This window comes from Chelmon rostratus, chromosome 2 (genome assembly GCF_017976325.1).
Source record: "Chelmon rostratus isolate fCheRos1 chromosome 2, fCheRos1.pri, whole genome shotgun sequence".
Lineage (NCBI taxonomy): Eukaryota > Metazoa > Chordata > Actinopteri > Chaetodontiformes > Chaetodontidae > Chelmon > Chelmon rostratus.
This window is the reverse complement of record NC_055659.1, coordinates 26,036,311-26,056,567: the sequence shown is the minus strand read 5'-3', so window position 1 is coordinate 26,056,567 and position 20,257 is coordinate 26,036,311. Positions and strand designations below refer to the sequence as shown.

At 43.7% G+C, this 20,257-nt stretch overlaps 1 protein-coding gene across 1 annotated transcript; it reads right to left on the bottom strand.

The window, feature by feature from the left end:
* Positions 1-774: 774 nt before the first annotated feature.
* On the bottom strand, positions 775-19,154 carry gxylt2 (glucoside xylosyltransferase 2). Its single transcript, XM_041955707.1, has 7 exons — positions 18,733-19,154; positions 11,035-11,233; positions 9,766-9,897; positions 5,431-5,682; positions 4,962-5,085; positions 3,030-3,202; positions 775-2,010 (listed from the first exon to the last, which is right to left on the bottom strand). Exons 1-7 carry the CDS (start codon positions 19,020-19,022, stop codon positions 1,834-1,836), a joined length of 1,347 nt encoding a protein of 448 aa, XP_041811641.1. The 5' UTR covers positions 19,023-19,154; the 3' UTR covers positions 775-1,833.
* Positions 19,155-20,257: the final 1,103 nt, after the last annotated feature.

Sequence of the window (20,257 nt, the reverse complement as noted above, 5' to 3'; positions counted from 1 at the left end):
ATATGCATATAGACACATCTGTACACTACTGTGCACCCTATAAGATGAAATGGTTTAACACACACACACACACACACACACACACACACATAAAGAAAGAGAGAGAGAGATCGACATGTTCAAACTTACGGGTTTTATGTTTTTATCAGAACTCTTATTCTATCCATTGTTTCCTCTTTAGAAAGGTCACCATTTATATACTTTCTGTCAGGAGGTTTGGAAAATCATTTATTATTATCATATTACTGCATATCTTAGATGCTTTTTTTCCTAAAAAAAAAAAAAACTAAAACATACAAGATCAGAACTGCTAACAGGTACTGATTTGATAAAAATGACGACATTATAGTGTGCTGAATACTACTGTGCAACTGAACAAATGTTTGTCCTAGAGTGACAAACAGCAGCTAATGACAGACTGGCAATATTGGCCTGTGCTCTCAGCATACTGTTATATTGGTTTTGCTAATCTGCTGTTCCTCAGGCCCCTGACACGGATTCAAGAACTGGCACTGAGTTTAAAGGCTGTGTTTGAAGCCCTTGAAGGACAGAACTGGGGGACTTTTTCCTTAAACATGAGTTGATCTTAAAACAACCAAGATGAGCCATAGTTGAAGCACGTACGGTGGTGTGTTCGTATGGAGTCCAGTTTCCAAACAACAAGCAAATTATGTTATCACAGCAAGTGCAGAATCAAACTAAATATAAATGCAGATGCTGATGTCAAGAAAAAAATGTATTATATTTATTATATTAAATGAGACTCAGTACATTGCATCGCTTTATTTAGAAACACATGTACATGACCGTGGAGCCATTTCCAGTTTCCAGTTTGAATGATATATTTAAATCATGACACCACGTTGAATGTAGTGCTGCTAAAACATATGACACGTGTTCACAACAGACCATACATCATATTACAAGCCATGATACCGTCTCAAACACACACGACTTTTCTTGTAATAGTAAACATGGCAGACGTGGATATTCATATGGCACATATTCAGCTGTAGCATGTCACTGGCTTCAAACGCTAGCACTTTTGGTTTTGATTCGCTCGGACAGCGTAGCATCTAATGTCGGACATGTCGTCTACAAACAACCAACCAGTCCTAATATCATTCTGAAAGTGCATTTTAACATTCGGTACGTGAAGTCAAAGTCCGTATTTCCTCCGTTGTGCTGGATTTAATACTGTCAGTGGCATTTGGCAGCCGCAGAACAGGCCAAGAACTGGCAACTCTTCTCATTCACACAGACTCACAGTTCAGTTGTAAATCATTCACATGATTTTAGAAGAGTGGTTTATGAATCTACTACCTCAAGCAGTAGAGCCTTTCAAAGTCCAAAGGTGACTTTGTTTAGTGTATATATCATGTTCATGAGCAACAATAAAGAAGGTAGATATGTTTCTTAAACGCGCCGTTGACACTAAGATGCCTTCGATTTTGCTTTTGACCCACACTCGAGATGAAGAGCTGATATTTTCATAATTCTTGACATAAAAAGAATTCATGCAGTCGTTTTTTTCCCTCATTGTCCCCACCGTACACGGCTGGGATGTGAAAGGTCTAAGACGGCAATAAGGCAAACCTATTCTACGGCATCACTGACCAGCACTGTATGCTCCTCTGTATACATAGGCCTGTTACCCATCCCATCACGAGATGACCATCGTGTTCATGAGACTGCTCCAGCAAGTGTAGCATGTTGAAGTACTGCAAACGCAGAGCCGACAGTTCAGTCCGAGAGATGCTGGTAAGACACGTAATCCACAGCGGGATGGTCCGCTGTGTTGTCAGATAAACCGGGAGTCAATGTCTCCGTCAGTTATTTGTGCGGCCTGACGTGTCGGACCACTTTCTCCTCAAACACCTTCCTCATGGTCTTTTCTATCTGCTTGAGGAAGACTTGAGGAATCCGACCACAGAGCGTGTTGACCGTGTCCAGGAACTTGGTCTGGATCGGGTAGAACAGCGACTGGAACATGTTGTCCTCGAAGGGAAACTGCAGGAACAGAGACATTGATCCCAGAGGTATTTCAGTTTGATCACCTTTCAATGGACGGTATCGCACACTAAGTGGTATTTACAAATCGTGTCGGCCGGGGTGGGGTGAGGTGCTGGTGTTCTGTATTAATCATAAATTACGACCCGGCTCGTCTTTAAGAGGCTTATCTCGGCAGAGCAGGGGGGGGACTGACTCTGCTGCCGGAGAAAACAAACTCTAAATTTAAAAAGTGACCCAGATTGTTTAATGCAAGCAACAGTGAATTTGTATCACAGAGAAAATACTTAAAGCTGCTCTTTTTCTGGGCTGAAGTCATTAAAGGAACAGTCCAGCATTTAAAAAAAAAAAAAAAAAATGCTTCTTAGCATCACCTAGAGTCAGATGGCAGGGTTGATATCAGTAGCTTTTCAGGTGTTACTTTCAGTCTGAGTGCTGTGCTAGGCTAAAGGTGTCAGACTGGATTAGGAAGCACAGAGTTGAATTTGACTTTGTTTTTACCCAGACTCCGGTTAAATAGTAAGTAAATGTATTTACCAATATGTGAGTGTATTTGTTCCTCTATATTTTATGTATATAAACAGTATGCATATTCATTGTATGACCCATCCAATACAGTACACAACCTCAGTCGCCCTCATTAACAGCAGATATTCTGTTGTGCCACAGCAGGAAAAGCACAAGTGAAACCAATAACATGAACGATGGATAACACCAGGGTCCTGGAACCTGACACACTCGAATGGAATGCAGCCGTCGTTAACGTGACCTGCAGCCTCTGTTTTTCTGCCAGAACATTTCAAAATGCCTGCTGTATTATGCTGCTCTGTTATTGCAGCCACTCTTTTGGGCGAAATCTCTTACCTCACTTAAATGTTTGTTTATGTTCTTGTCATCACTTTGATCATTAAATACAAATATGGCTTCCCTTATGGAAATTTTATTGGGCTTTGGGATTGACATCTTTTATCATTCCATATTGTGTCAGTAAAGCTTGACTAGCCCACAGGGATACTTACATCACGTATTGCATCATAGACGACTTTAAACGCCGGCTGCTTATCGTCATGGTACACTCCACGGTTGCCGTGGAGGATGGAGACGCCCTCCTCTTCAGCCCCTTTACAGTTACTCCCGTACATACAGTGATCTGGCCTGTAGTTCCACTGGCAGGGAAAGATGAAGAGACACTCTGGAAAAAATGACACACACATCATTGCTATATATTATAGCAAACACTGCATCTCAGGTAAATACAGGACTGTGAGGCCTGACTGTTTAGAAACAGAGTGAGGAAAATGTCTCTTTCCTCCCATCTATCCGTCTATTTATTTGCACCTAAACAAAGACAAAGGCCTCTGAAAACACACACGCAAAATTACTGCCACTGCGAAGAACACTTTAGCAAAGCAATCAACCTCCAGCTGCTTCAGCACAGCAGCTCAATGGCGGATGCTTATTACGATACAATACAACTTTGTCAGTTTACACTGAAATTCATTTAGCATCCGTAGGCCGTTCCGTTAAAGAGATTCACACACAGAGATGACAGCTGTACATATCACATTACAGTATATCCTCTGGATTCAGATCTCAGGTGGCAGCACATTGATTTTGATTTAACAACAGGACAGACTGATGTGTAAAAGAATTACTCAGCCTGACAGTGGAGGGACTCTGAATAATTTACTGGTGGGCAGAAGTTCTTACTCTCTGTTTAAAACATGCAGCGAGTCTGAAGAGATGCTGTTAGCAAGTCTGAGCGTGCTCTTGTTGTGGGTTGCTCGAGTGTGCCACAGGACGGCCAATAATCTTACACTACAGCTGCATGGTGGGAATGCATACATGCTGTATGCATAAACATAAAAAAACCCAACTATATATATATATACACACATATATTCACATATATATACATATATATACATAGCCATTATAGTGATATCAGTATCCAGTTGTGTGAGATATGGTGTTTGTACGGGATATATAGTACCAGGCTAAAAAAAAAGTTTAAGTGATATAGATAAAAATATAGACGCTTTCTTCCATTTTTATTAAAAAGCTACATGTGTCAAAACATCAGCTCCATTCCATTCCCCTTTAACTCCATCATGTCTGATCTGTAGAGCGATCGCAGTCCTGTTTCCTGGTCAAAAAGAAGCGAGAACATCGTGGACTAACTTGAGTATTTCTCTGGAGGTAGCAGAGAGCTCAAAACTGTACAATGTAAAACAAACACTTTACTTCATCGGCTGCGTTTTCAAGCAAACTCTGGCGATGCCAGGCCGACCGATGGCTCTGAGCGCTTAATGCCCACATCTGGCCGCTGCAGCTGGAACTCGGTCTGCTGCTGTTGCCTACAGCCACAGCTTCATGTGTTTACTGATCCAGAGTCATAATGTGAACTGGTTTATTAACTGGGCAATAAGACACAATTTATGTGGACATGTTGATAGTGTGAAGCGTCTGTGTTGAAAGTGTGCAGACGAGTAATTTAAAATGAATTGAGTTTGATATTTAGGCTATGCCTTTCATGGACCTTTAATAGAGCACTTTAGCAATTGCTACCCATGTGCAATTTGTGTAAAATCTGTTCTGGCAGTATATTTTTATGGCAATTTTCCCATAGTTCTTGGGGCAATATATATATATTTTTTTTTTTTTTTTCTGCACGTTTTTCTTTTATGTAGTCCCTTGTATGATAAGTACATAGATATAGTTAGCTTTTATAATGCATTTTGTTATTTGAATTTTTCTATTTCTGTTTCTATTTTCTTCTCCAACTGCTATTACCTGCTGCTGTAACACCCAAATTTCCCCGGCTGGGTATTAATAAAGTCTATCTTATCTTATCTTATCATAAAGCCTCTTTCTGGGGATAAATAATGTGTTTTCAGTGTGATAATAATATGTTATGATGATTGCAGATAGACCGGTAGAAAGGACTGTACCTGGGTTATAGTGGAAGATAATATTGAGGAGGTCCTGGTCTCCCCAGGTGATGTGGTTCTTGTACTTCTGATAGAGTGGATGCAGAAGATCCTCCCATGACAGGCCACTGGGGATCATACTGTTCTGAAATGCCAAACAACATTCACTCGCAAACAGCTCAAGAGCAGCCTTTTTTTTCCCCCCCAAAGACACATCATCAAAGGAGGAGCACATTTACATTCCCATTTCCATTTGCAATCTGCTGGCAGTATTAAGAGCTGGAGAGCTGCTAAATTGAGTTCTGAGGGCAGAAGTCTGTGATGCTAGCGTGGTAATCAGAAAGCTTCAATCACAGCCCACTCAGAGCACTCAGCCTGCGACTTGAGCTCATGGAAAAAACCCTTCAGAATGCAAAAGGGGAAAATCACAGCTCACTTTAGCTTTCTACCGATCCGAGTGCGAGGAAATATGACTATGTTTTGACCTTACCTTGAACATTGTGCTGCGGATCCTCGTGAGATTCATCAGCATGACACCAGAGTTGACCCCTGTGACTCCATAGAAAGGGTGGCGTGCAAAGCGGCTGTACCAGCCAATCTTTGGGACCTCGTGCTCTGGGGCCATTGCTGCCAGCTGGGTGCTGTTAAAGGACTTGAGGAGACTCCAGATATCATCCATGGGCCGCAGGAACAGCACATCCGTGTCTACGTACAGTAACGAATCCACGTCTTTTAGGATGACCTGGGAGGACACGATGACGGTTATTGTCATCATAGTTAGCATAACATGGTATTTATGACCACAACATTTTATTCTAAAGAACTGGATTGGGCATGATTCCACCATGTACTACTCAAGAAGAAGTAAATAAACCTCATGACAGTGTTAACCTTGTTACATAGAAAAAACACATTATTTTCTCACAGTGTTAGACTACACTGACTCTAGCATGTCAAATGCACCTCCCCCTTTTGCACAAACAGCACGCTCTCCCAGACAGCGACTCATATATTAATAAACTGTAACTATGGAGTACGAGGAAAGCATCAAGAGGTTCAGTTCAGATCAGATCAACTCAATGTCTGAGTGGGGAAAAAGTTGGATTCAGCATCAAACATAAAGGTCTACAGCCAGGCAAGCAGCTCTGCAAGGCTGTGCAATGCTAACGTCAGCATGCTAACTTGCACACAGTGAGATTACCAACATGATGTTCAGCAAGTGTAGCTTTTACCATGTTCCCCATCTCTGTTTAGCTTGTTAGCATAGGAACGTATGCTAATCAGGACAAAACACAAAGTGCAAAAGAGGCTGATGGGAATGTGATCAGTGTTCCAGATATTTGGTCATAAACCAAACTGCAGGACAAATGAATGTTTTGACCTGATGATGGCGCTAGACGAAAAAGTTGAGGGATCACCAGACTAATTACAGTTCATTATGAGGGTGTCTGGAATGTCTGTATGAAATATGATTGTGATCCATTCAACAGGTATGAAAACATTTCACTCAAAACCAAAAATGTCATGTTGGCACTTGTGAAAAAGTCACCACAGTCAGTAATATAATGTCCAGATAATGGCAATCCATCCATTAACTGTTGAGATATTCCAGTCTGGATTGAAGTGCTAGGTTGGCTAAAAATTTAGCTAAAACAGTAAAACTTGTGACAACCAGCTGTTGTTATGTGGTCTTCAATGCTTAATACAAATAAAAAATACAGATGTTTTCTCTGTGTCATGGTTTACCTCCCTGTTTGCACAAACAGCTTGCTCCATGAGACACTGATTCACTCACATATTAACAAGGGACGCATGACATACCAGTGGCTGACAAGTGAAAAAATGAAATCACTGTTATCGTTCCAATAATGGAGTTTCAGCCAATAATGAGGTCCGGCGCACTGTGCACGAGCATGCACACACACACAGACACACACACACGGTGGAGATCAGAGAAGAGGATGAATGATGTCAAAGCGCTGTTAGCCAGCTGTTTTTGGAAAAGGCATGCAGGCTTACATGAGTCCAAGGGTTTAAGCACAACATAGTTTTTCTAATACTTCTGGTAACCCATACATGCTTTTCAACACTTAGACACACATTAATTAGTCACATATTAAAAAAATAATTCCGCTTATTTCCAAACAAGTTTACAATAAATTAATCTGTTCTGTATTCTAGGGATGGTGGAAGCTCTCTAAATGTTGGTGTTGTATAAGAAAAGTAAACAAAAATTAAATATCTATCTTTTCCTCTTTACTTGTTTGCATTTGTAACATTAATATATGTTATTGTATTGGTATTTGCCACAAAAACAGACAATCATTGGTTCTTATTGCTTGTGAAAATCTAGATCTATATCTGAGCATCTGATAAAAGAAAACTATAAAGCAAACAGACATTAAGAGGTTCAGTCCTGATCAGATCAACTACACATGTGAGTGTGGAAAAAGTGTGTTTTAAGGGACTTTAAATAGAGTTCAACATTAAACAACCTATGGGAGAAAAAGCAAATGCTGACTTCCACTTTCTGCCAACAACAATACGTCAAGTTAAAGATGAGATAATTACTTCCTGTATCCACTGATGAATTGTGCTGTCGGTGCGTGGCAGAAAGGCTACAGGGCCACTTTGGCTGAGATAACATTTGGGTCTGACTCTTCACAACCAGCCAGACTTCAGGGCTGAGAGCTGAAATTAGATTTCAGGCGGCCAAAGTGACTCCGGGTATATAGTGAGGACAGAGTGAGTTACGCATGACTTCACTGTTTAGCACATGCTGTCACAAAGTGTATGTGTAGCAGTCAGAATATACCACGTAGAATATGCAGCACAGACAGGGGTTCAGGCTGCGTCTGTGGCAGAGTTACAGCGCTGCTAATTGGGATGGTAGAGTCTGAGGTGCGTGGTCAATAAAGACAGGACCAGTCGAAGCCAATGGGCGGAGGGGGGTGCTAGTAAGACACTATTCGCTGTGTTTGACCATGGACTGAGCCTGTGCCTGCTCTTTGTTGGGCTATGTTGCTGAGAGCAGAGAGGAGTAGGTGCTGGTGTGTGTGACAAAGCAGCAATCAATACCAACAAGCCCGAACAGAGCAGTAACCCACTGTTTCAGCAGCCTAATTTCCTGTGTGTATATCCACAGCTATGCAATAATAGCCACTGTGGACCAGACTCCCTGAGCAGGAGCACACAAACTTCAGTGTGAATGGTGTGTTGCAAATGGTGCGGTTACACTCTTACTGGACTATAACCCACAAAAACACCCAGGCTGCCCACATAATTACAATCACACTCTTCCCTTACAGCTCTTGCTCTTACTTTTCTTAGTTAGTTGATGAAGTTAGTTCCTCTCTGTTCTGAGCAGTGTGAGAATGAGGTCAGGCTTTTTGGTCAACGCTGTAAGCTATAAGCGTTTTTCCACCAGGTGAACTTAACCTGGAGCTTTCCATAAACTGAACCTTAAAGGCCCTGCATGTGGGAGAACACTGGGGACATGAAGGAAGGTTGAACTTGTGCATTGACACGTTAAGCCGGCCTGAGAGGGACTCGCTGTCCTTCACACTTGGCATATGTGGGCAGACTCCTGCAGGCTGAACTCCCCTGATAATGGATGGGACTTCATACACACATTGTCTGCTGCTGTGATGATGCGTGATTCTGTATGATGCAGGACATACTGTCTAAAGCTAAGTGCATGTGATGTTTCTTCAAGTTTTTGGTATGGCTGTGTCCGTATATGCATGCTACACCAAGCTCCCTTGTGACCTTGTGCCACTGAGTCTTACAAACTGGAGTTTTGGTTATGCGTGAGTGAAAAGGCGACACAGCTTCGGAACTAGGTCAAACGTGCACAATTTTCGTAGGCCAGCACAGCCGCCGGACAGACAGCAACAGATTAACACAAGAATTTAATCTAGAATTTTTCTTCCAGGTTTACACTTAATGACTTAAACGTCAGATTCATTGAATAGCCAAAGGCCCGACCCTATCCACAGCGGGAGGTCCCTTGGGACAGGTGGGCTGCCAGTTCCGCTCTCAGGTGCAGGTGAAGACTCAGCTCAAAATTTACAGACTATAAGCTCCACAGACCATTTGACGTAGCTTTCCCTGTGGTCCAGCAGAGGGTGTTCTTATAATTCACTATCAGCCTGACCTATTGCACGGCGTATTGAGCAGTAAACTAAACTAATACATAAAAATGGAGGAGGACACCAGTGAGCAAAGGCAAAGGTGCTGGTTCCAAAATACCCAAACCCAAGACTTGAGTTCACGCGACTCACTTTGAAGCCGGGCTGAGAGCTTGGTCTAAAAGAAGTCCACCTTAAAGATCAGGAGGATTTAACTTCCAAAACATCACCGTGACGGCTCTGAATCAGGATGGACCAGTGCAGCCTTTACATGATTCAGACTACTGTAGAGACAGAAAGTCTGAACGGTTAGCTGTAGGCTTTGTGGCAAGAGAAAACACCTATGGATCTGTCTGACCTGCAATATGTTCATTACATGGTAAGTAAGCCGACTGCTATTTCAATGAACAGCAGCAGAAAAAGAAAATCAATAGCCAAGCAGAGCTTCACTTGATGAAATTACTGGATTCAGTCTCTGGAGACGGCTTATTTGTTAAGCAAATGCTGCAGAAAAGGTGTGAAATCATCAATAATCGCACAAGTAATTAATTAGTACCATGCAGTGGGATAAAATGAAGGCAAGGAAAAAGGTGTTTGAGTAGAAACGAAATGGATTAATGCCACTTTTTCTTCACACCGGTTAATGACATTATGCATGGCGAGGATATGAGAGGAGATAAGCGCTGCAGCATTACAGGGAGGAAGAGTCTCTGAGCGGCACAGGGCTTGAACAGCTTCTTCCACTCGTCGGCGTTCCCCACAGAGAAGGTGATGGGGTAGATGCTGTACTGGAACTTGGCTGAGATGGAGCGAGGCCACTGGTTCAGCTGCAAGTCAAAGCAACACATCGCATGTTATACAGAGGAAGCATCTAATGGACTAAACCCTAAAAGGTTTACTAAGAGTGTGAGAAATTATAAACAGGCCTTATTCTGAAAGCTAATCTCTCTCTTTTCACAGACTTACCAACATAAACTGGCTCGTAAAGACGGCCGTTTAAACCAGTGAAGTCACGTCTCGCAGTGCCACGCAGTTCTGCGTGGAGCACGTGCAGCCGCCAGCTGTTGTTTTATTAAAAAGCTACAGTCTAAACAAGGGAAGGCACCCTCTTTAAGTCCAGAGTGTACCGCTAAAGCTCGCGTTATCCAGTGCGTCAGGCGCCAAGTCCCTGTGTAATCATCAGTTTAACAGTTTGGCCCTGAGAAGAGTGAGAGCGCCGCGAGCAATTGGCAGGGCTTGTGCAGGCGAGGACAAGAAACCAAAGGAGAGACAACATTTCCAAGTCCCTCAACGCACATTCGCCATGTCTCTGAACGCCATGGCTGGACGCAACAAGCATTTGTACTACATTACGCCCGGGACACACTGCCTTTTCATGTCGGGGCCCGTGCTAACAAGTTGGAGCACCTAGAGCTTCCACATGTCGCCTATTTTGTGCGTGTGACACAGCAAAAATAAACAGTGACAATGATCTGTTGACAGTCATATTGACATCATACCAGCAATATTCCACCTTTCACTCCATTTACAGTGTTTAAACTGTGGTAACATTCACACAAAGGCAAGCTCACAGGTCCAGGGTTTGGATTTAAAGCTGTTTTAGTGATGTTAATAGGCTGTTAGTCACTATTAGTGGAAGTAATCAAAATCACGGCATGCACCTCTGTAAAGGTGACTTTGAAGCGATGCACAGACCTGCAGAAAAAGCAGGGTGTCTGGGTGATATATTACAGGCCAGCCTTGAGATAAAAGGGGTGTATGTCTGTACCAGAGTGAGTCAGAGAGGCAGAGTTAAAACTGCTCTGATCTTGATATCATCTATCACAAAGAGAGAAGGGATGTTTAACACGCGCTGGATTAAATCTGAAGTCACTGAATGAGCAGAAAACAAAGCAAAACGAGTGAAGCTGGTCTGAAGGTGTGCAGTGTATAGAGTGGGCATCAGCCCAGCGGAGGATTCTCACCCGTTCTTCAAACTGGGGGGCCAAAGGGTCCTCGGCAAAAATGTGAAACGTGATCCTCTTGAGGCTGAACAGGACGGCCGATTTGACCATGGCGAGGGTCTCGTCCAGACGATTCCCACAGGCCACCACAGCCAGGTGCATGACCTCCTCGGCCCGCGTGCGCTTGGCCACGGGTCGGGCCACACGGCTCCGCGGTTTACTAAAAACACACAAAAGACGGAGATGAGAAGTGTACTAGGCTGAAAACAGAAGAGAGGGAGGGGCTAATAAATCGATGAGCAAGCCTTTGTCATGTTTTCAGATCTAAATGGGTGCACGCCATGTGTTCAGAGAGCGGAGGGGGTTTGGACCTGCTGACAATCACTGAGTTCTCTCACTCGTCGCCTGTGAGCTGGCCTGTGTTCTCGTGAGAACAATGTGTTCTCTACAACAGATGTACTGAACTTTACTCGAGTCAAAACACAGATTAGCTTTGATCAATATGGGATTTTGAAGGTCGAGACTCATATTTATTTAAGCCGAAACATTCTGATAGTTGTGGTAATACATATGTGATACACACACACACACGTGACCTTGAATGCTTTTATACAAAAATCCCCCAAATATATGAGCACTTCAGCACTTGAAAAGCCCATTAAACAGCATTAAACCCTCCTACTTGGGCAATTACTGACCTCTTGCTCCTCAAAATGTTGAACAAAGATTCTTCTTTCACTGAACAAAAACATTTGTCCACTTCACTGCAGCGCTATCAGGCTCATGCCAAAGATAGCATTCAAATCCAAGACGCCGCTTTTTTTAACGTGATGGAAAATGATGTGTCGTGCATCGCTTCTGCACACATTTCTCTGCAATTCCGCCCGACATATTTCAATGCCAACGTGACAACTGACAATTTTAGCTGCAGTGAACAAAGCCCAGCTGCTCTACATGCATTTGTAATTACAGACTCAGTGGCAGAACTGCAAAGGGAGAAGCGGGCCAGAACTATTCGAGCAAGTTTCCTTCATTCTGATTCTTTCAGACCAAGGCTGTTTTTGAAAGATTGAACCCAGCGTCTGTGCTGGTGGCCTACACGATAAAACCGAATAATCACAAATGTATGTTGTTGTTACGTCAACATAGTCACATAAAATTATGCTGATGGGTTTTCTACCTTAACAGCTTCAAATTTTATGTAAACTGGACCAGTTTAGCACATTTACAGTAGTATTACATCAGTAATACTAATGACTTGACATTACTCAATTATATATATATATATAAACATATATACACACACACACATATACATATATATATACATATATATATATACATATATAAATATATATAAACATATATATGTGTGTGTGTGTTTTTCAGAACAGCAACATAGCTGTCATGATCGGCATGTCTGACAACTTTAAGTTATCTTACTGACTTGACGTCTCTGCATGAGCTTGAGCAAACGTTAGCTCGTGTTAAGACTGACAGGACCAGCTGCTCCACAGCAGCAGAACGCCGCAGGTCGCGATTCAGACATCTGAAGGCGATACGCTTAAAACAACGACGGTATGTGCTCGACGGTTTAACAGGAACACGGAAACTACTGCTCACCATCCACCACCATGATCAACACTCATTTCACTCTCAAGACGGGGTGGTGCTTCAGGATTTGGCTGAGTGCAAATACTGCAAGAAGGCATGAGTACAAGTAATACTACACCTCATGGAATTAATGGCAATTGGCTACAGCTGACCGGCCAGATATTCGATATAAATCCTTGTTTTGGCTTGTTAAGACATTGTTAATGACGTTCATGATGATTTCATTTGTAAGAGAAGAATGTGTTGTATTTTCTTCCAGTCTCACTCCAAAGGCTGCGCATTTTTGGACAGAATTTTGTATTCTGGTTGAGAGCTTTCCATGGACACCCCATACAATGGTGATACATTGTAAAGTAAATATCCGTCCCATCAGAGCACTGATTGGATAATATCAGGCCTGCATCTTGTGCATATATTAATCTATTAAAAACACTTTCCCCTTTCAGCACAGGTCTCCTCACCTGCCAACACGTCACTTCGTGAACACGTCAGCAGCACAGAAAGTTATTTTGGACATTGTGTGAATCAAGACAGAGGAAAGAAGAAAAGCAAGAAAACAGCGGATCACCACGTTCATCCTGCCGCCAGGTAGACGAGGAGCGAAGTCAGTGACTTCCCTCAAAGAAGTCACATCTGTGCCTTCGCCTTCGTTCATCACTGCCTCCACAAACCACCACAAATATGCACAACCATTTTTTTTTCCTTCTCCTTCTTCCTTCTGCTCTGTTCCTGCTTTGTTCTGCCATGCTCAAAGGCAAGGAGGTCATTTATCTGGTAAGAATTTGCTCTCTCTGCAGAGCTGGTGCTGCTGCAGAGTTAAAATACACCGAGCCGTGCGGCATCTCCCACTACGATAAGGAAACATTTGTACAATGGGGGAGCCTGAGGCTAAGGCCGACATCTTGTAATGTCCTCCACATGCTCACGCTGCGTGGGCTTGTTGTAATAACAACATGTACAGCATAAATGTTGCCGGAGCCATAGGGGGAGAAGGCTGGCACACAGAAAAAGAACACAGAACCTTTTCGGTGGAAGGCAAACGGTTTTACGAGTAAAGACGGCGTATACCAAAAGGCGCAGATTTCCTCCGCGCCCGGAGGAGGCAGAGAGTCTGACGTTTAACGGATGGGAAGAGAGAAGAGTGAAATTTGACAGGTGGGTTGCAGGGCAGTCTCCAAGCGTGACACTTCGTTTTCTGCATGGCTGAGGGACAATGATGGAGCGCAGATTAGGACGAATGAGAAGGTGCTGAGAAATCTGTCTGCCACGCTTCAAAGGCTGACGCTCTGTCAAGGTTGTTGAACACACATTCCTATTTTCCCGCAGAAAAAGCAATCCATTATCTCCTACACAACTGTAATCACGTTGCACTTAGTCATGCAAAATAAATGCCCTTGAAAGGATTTCTGCATAAAACTGGATGACAAGACAAAAAAAATAAAAATTCTTTGTTGCACAAAGCAAGGGCTGCACACATGATGTTTTGTGTCATGGCACTGTTCCCCACATCTGGAAGCAGTCAGAAAGCACAGAAATATGGTACATAAGGACTGAATTCATCACTGGCTGCAGAGTGAGCATAAGAGGAGCCCTCTGCCTACAAAGCACCGCAGCCAGCCCTTTCAAATCATGTAAGGAGAGAAAAAAGCAGCACCTTCAAAGATAATGTCAAGGAAAAAAAACGTGCATGTACTGAGTGAAGAGGCAAAGTAAAAACTACACCAAAGAACACCTCGAAGGCATTTAATTAATCAGCGTCGACCGTAACTGGGTCATTTGGTGGAGTTGTATCCAATGTGTTCCCTTTGGTTTGAACCAGTGGGTATCAAAGGTATGAAAATGAACATGTTCCCATCATGCTCTTCCACAGGGCGGATGGAGCAGAATTCAGCTCTTCAAGCCCGGCACAAAATATCTGACCACATGGCAGTGAGGATACAGATACGCCTTCAGACCGATTAACTGCGTTCACGGCTGACTTACGCTCTACTCGACAAGCTGCCAAGACGCCACGCAGCGAAGAAAATTCAGAAACTTGAACAAATCTCAGAGTTCGTACAGATTCAAAGCTTTATCATCACATCTGAATTGTTACTATAAATCCAAGTGTGAAAAATTAAGTTTACATTCACTTATACTCACAGCAATCAGTGTTGTCACTTTGTTCATGCAACGCTTCATTCAACCAAGAAGTCCTCACCAAACCCGACATTTTATATGCTCGTCTTGAAAGCTTAACCTTCATACCACTGACCAGTATGGACCAAAAAACAACAACAAAACCAGATCCAGGACGGTGAAACTTGGTCAGTCATTCATCAAACAATGTACCAAATGCTTTGGGATGAGAATATAGAGATAAACTTTGAAGTTTTGGCAAAGGATGTTTAGTTTGGTGCTCTGCTTTCTACTTCTGTTTGCTGTATGAACTAAATAATAATGGTAACCTTTGCCTAATGCTCTTGAATTAGATCTTCATCTTCATCTTGAGCTGAGGCAGCTGAGTGTGTTTGGCAAACGCAAATTGGAAACTGGAGCTAGTGATTTAAGTGAGCCTGCACACCCACATGCATCACTGTCAGAGTCAGAAATCAAGCCTAACCACTGGTGACAGCTGCACCTGAAGGCGTCTAACACAAGAACTATAGTGTTCCTGAGCATTTCAGCCAGTCCACTGTGCCTACCCAATGAACACAAGCACGAGCTGCAACTGCCCAGCAATGATCAGGCTAACCTTTGCGTGCTGCTACACCCCCACTGAACGCTACTCAAATGATGACTACATTTAAATTATTGAGTGCATCACCAGCACCAAGAGATTCGTGTTCTGGAGTGCAAAATAAACAGGGCTCCAACTAACAAATCTCCCCATTATTAATTCATCTGTCAAATACTGCATCCAGAAATGTCAAAACTTTGTAAGAACGAGTCCATGCTGACATCTTCAGATTGCCTGTTTTGCCTGGCCAACAGTCGTCCGACAGCGCCAGACCAATTTGCAAACACAAATCAGTCTGGAACCTGTTTATATTGGTGTTTTTATAATGTCCTAATGAAGTTACTAACTTCCATCCACAGTAACCATGGATGCATTTGGCCAAAAGTCACCAGTTAACACGGTTACTTGCTGAACCGAAACACTGGCGGTGCAGCGGTGGCCCTGCTTTAGACAAACTTTTAAATTAGCAAAGATTCAGCAGCTGGATTGCTTATTTCTCACCTCAGATGTGTTCAGAAACAGGTTTTGGCGGACTGCTATGGTGAAATAAGTGAAGGTTTGCGTAACCGACTTCATACCGCGGAACGCTACAGCTCATGCTCAAACCCCATTGGCCCACAGAAGACTGTACAGACTGGATGTGAAGTCCCCGTATCAGATAAACTGTTGTACCTGCCTGTCACAGACCAGGACGGGGGGGAAATCTATCTGAACTGGAGGGGGACCAGACACACCTGTCGGAGCACGTGATAGATGAGCTTCACGGGCGAGGCCAACGGTCGAAAACTCAGATATTTCATTTACAGTATTAAAGAGAGAAAAACGTCCTCAGAAATGTTGGCTTTTACCCAACGCGTGTCTTCCTAGCGTCTCACTTGTAACCTAAAAGTGAGTTAGCCCATCTAAAGTGCAGGTTGAACCGCCCCGATGGGGGCTCGAACAAGCGCCCTCTCCAACCACGTCAGGCTACACAGGCAAGGGAGAGATTTCCAAACACTCCCGGCGGAACGAGTGTTCAGTCATGCGAGGTGACATTTTTATAGCTATGCATAATGCCACCGCGAGAGAGTGACTTCTTTACTGCGAGGAACACAGCTTAACTACATTTGAAGTGACAGGGCGAGGGATTTGTTTCAACACAATGTATCGACACCCATCTAATCCTGCAGATGCAGACCTTAATTCAATGCAACAAAGCAGACAGAGGGGCTCCGTCGGTGTTATTCTGCATCTGACGCTCACGCCGACGGTAATACAGAGATCACACTGGAGGAATGTGTGACTTACAGGTGAAGGCTCTGTTGTGAGGATTATAAGACACAGGCTTACATGTTTACAGCTGAAAATCAACCATTACTTTCATTGTCAATTAGCGTATTTTTGATCACATGATTAATCGTTCAGTGCAGAAAATATCTGAAAACTGCATGTGGCCAGCAGTCCAAAACCCAAAGATATTCAATCTGGAACAAGATAAAACAGAGAAAAGCAGCGAAATCTCACATTTTACAGTCTGGAACCTGCACGCGTTTGCCATCAACGAAAGATGATTGTCTCAAATTAGTGTCTGCATCTTTTCCCCCCACAGCGCGGGGTATGTGCATGGTGCTCTTCTCTCTATTTTTGGCCACAGGAAGTAGTGTGATGTGTCAAGAGGAAATGATATGATTAGGAAAAACAGGGATGTTTGTCTATTAGGCATGCTGCACAGGAAATCTGTCCACCGCTCAGATTTACACATGAGCAGAGTGTTGAACAGCAGATCCAAAAAAAAAACAAAAAACAGCAAACTGTGTACACCCATATCATAAAATGTCTGTTTGGTGCAACAGAAAAGGGGAACTAGAGGGGCACCGATGGACAGCCCTGGCACATGAAGGATTCTCTGCCCCAAAATCAATTATTCAGGCCTCCGTGTGCACATACAGCCTTGTTATCCCTATGAACCACATTAACAAGCAAGGCTTGTATGTGTGTTACATGAAAACGACACCCTTTTGTTCAGAGTCCTCCGGCTTTTATGCTTTCTACCAAACGGCCAAACCGGATTAGCTCATGCAATTTAATGGAAGAAAGTTTTGTGGAGACTTTGGCCAGATGCTCAGTGTGCTTCTCCCTAATCGCAGCAGTCAGTCTTGAGCCTTTTCCAAACCTGTTAGTGTTTTTTTTTTTTTTTTTACGGCCGCCGGTGACCCCTTCCACCCCATCTCCCTTATCAGCGCCGAGCACACATGGAGGAGTGTGGTTTCTGGGAGGACGCAAAGGTCTTTTCTCAATGCGACGCCTTGATGGTTTTTATCTACCAAACGGTGTCCTAAACCTCCAGTCTGGCTTTGGAGGAGAATTATTGCCTGCCGGCGGAGCGGGTATCTCCTCGACCACATCGCGGCCATTGTGGCATCGCTGGCATTCAACCCAGGAGGAAAGGCAAGGGATGGATGAGGCTGGAATTAGAAAACTGGAAGACATAATAAAAACGCTCCCATCCCTGAACGGAAATAGCAACAGACAAACCCTGCCTTTTGTCTAAATTCGAGAGGCCGCAAAGAGATGGTGACTTAATCAGATCATGTGCCAGGGTGCAGCTTCTCTTTAGCCACGCAGGGAGGGAAATCACACCTGACAAGCTTCGCACTCCCACACGGATTGTTTTGGCAGACTTTGACAAGAGAGCGGTCAACAGGATGGGTTTCCGTCTTCTGTCACTTCCACCGATATCTCATTGGGGTTGCAGCGCACGCAACCCAAACCATTCTGTGCTCATTCATATTCCTCATTGATTGCTGTTTATGTCGCTCAAGGTGACCTTTAATCCCCACAATAAAAGCTGGGGTTTGAATTAAAGGCCTAAAAACCTCAAGGGTCAAATGATGAAGACTTAGAGGTCAGGTAATGATTTATCATTGTGCGGCGCTGCTGTTTGACGTCCTCTGAGCAAACACTGCCAACATTTCCACATAATCACGTTAGTCATGCTCCACACTCACACTGCAGCCAGTTATTTGAGCAACTCCTGATTGCAGCAGGGTGATTCACAGTGCCATAAATGAGAGAGAGAGAGAGAAAAAATAACTAATGGCCATTAAAACGCAGGCAGGCAGATGCCCACATGCATGTTGGAAGTGCCCCTTGACAGATCAGGCTATTGTGGAGCCTGCGTCCTTGAGCGCAATGTAGGCTGTTTGATGGAGGGGCACGTCTGCTTCACAGCGTGATTAAACGCTGACACGGTCACTCTCTAACTTCCTGGCGACAGGAAAGACGAGATTCAACACCAAACGCTCACCGATGCGTTAGCGTGTGCGCGCAAACGGAACCGGGCGCGGAGGAAAAGAGGCTCATCAAGGCTGCAAATGTGTCGACAGAGGAGAGGGAAACAAACTGACCTCTTTGCGTTCTCGCTGGCCCCTCTGTTGATCGCCGGCCCCTCTTTTCGTCTCTTGAGGACCTCCTCCGCGCGCGCGACGACTCCGACTGGGGGCTTCTTCGCAAACTTTGCTGCAACATCGCGTCCGAGCACCGGGGGCGACGGGGAAGAGTTGCCGTCCTCCTCCTCCTCCTCCTCAACAACTTCTTTCAACAGCGGATCGTCGGCGGCGTTGCCCCCCAAAAAGTACAAAAGTAGGAAAACTCCGAAGCACACGGCGATCACAACTACTTTGCCGTGGATGCGCATGGTGAGAGCGACTTGTTGCGGCTGGAAGAGGCAGGCGGGACTGCGCTCATGTCTGCGAGTGAGGGAGAGCGGCGCGGGTTGACATTTTGTTACCGCTCCCCGCTCGCATTTTCCTGCAGATGATGATGGAGAGCGGAGAGGAGCTCCTCATCGTCCATGGAGGACTACACCGAGGAGGTGTGGCTTCTCCGGCAGTACCGTAATGACGCCAATACTGTCGCGCAATTATACTGGAATAACAATATAAGTGTTAAAATGGGTCTGTAGTAAGACAGGTATTAATGTATATAGTGTAAATATATATATATATATATATTTTATCTTTGGTACAGCAAAAACACATTTATTTTGGCATGTCACTAATGTAAGACTACTGTATACATGGTTGCAAAGTTGCCGTGAGGTTTTTAAGGACATTTCATATGGACACAATAAAATCAGTTTTTAGTCACTAATATTATTGTCTTATTCCTCTTTTAAATTGAGTCTAACAACGAGTGATTTGTCATCCCTAATTATCACCAAACAATGCTGATTCACACCACACTTAGCCAGCCAAGAGCAGGCCAGAAAGAGCTGTTCATTAAACCATCCATCTGGTAATCAGTGGTGAAAGACATATTCAGATCTTTTAGTTTCAGTAAAAATAGCAATACCACAATGTGTGGACACATTATGAAAATGGTGGGCCCCTGGGCATACTCACGCCTTAAAGGCCCTCCTCACCGTCTTTGCTGTGGGGCTGTTGTATTATTTTCTCTGGCAGGGCGCACATCAACCTCGAGGCGATAAACACTCACTTAGAAGGCATCATAATGGCTCTCGTTTTGTTCAGGATATTTCTTCAGTTATTCACAGTAAAGTTTTGCGCTTGTATTTCCACTTAGGCGTTTTAACAGTAACTTTGCACAGAGGCTTAGATTTAGGAAACCGTGACGTCTTTGGTTCCCGGATGTCTGATTCATGTATCCATACTACAATGTAAAAATCAAGGTCTTGCATTCAAAATCCTGCTTAGATAGAAGTATGCACGTATTGCCAGCAAATGTGCTCTAATTATCTAAACTAAAAGTGCTCCTTATGCAGCAAGATAGGCTATTACTGAGGCATTACTGAATAAACAGCATTTTAATGTTGTAGCAAGTGGATTTGTACTGTCTGGTAGTGTAATCTACAATAGTGCTTCATGTTTTACAAGCTCACATTTGGTTTTCTATGTGAATTATTGATCAATC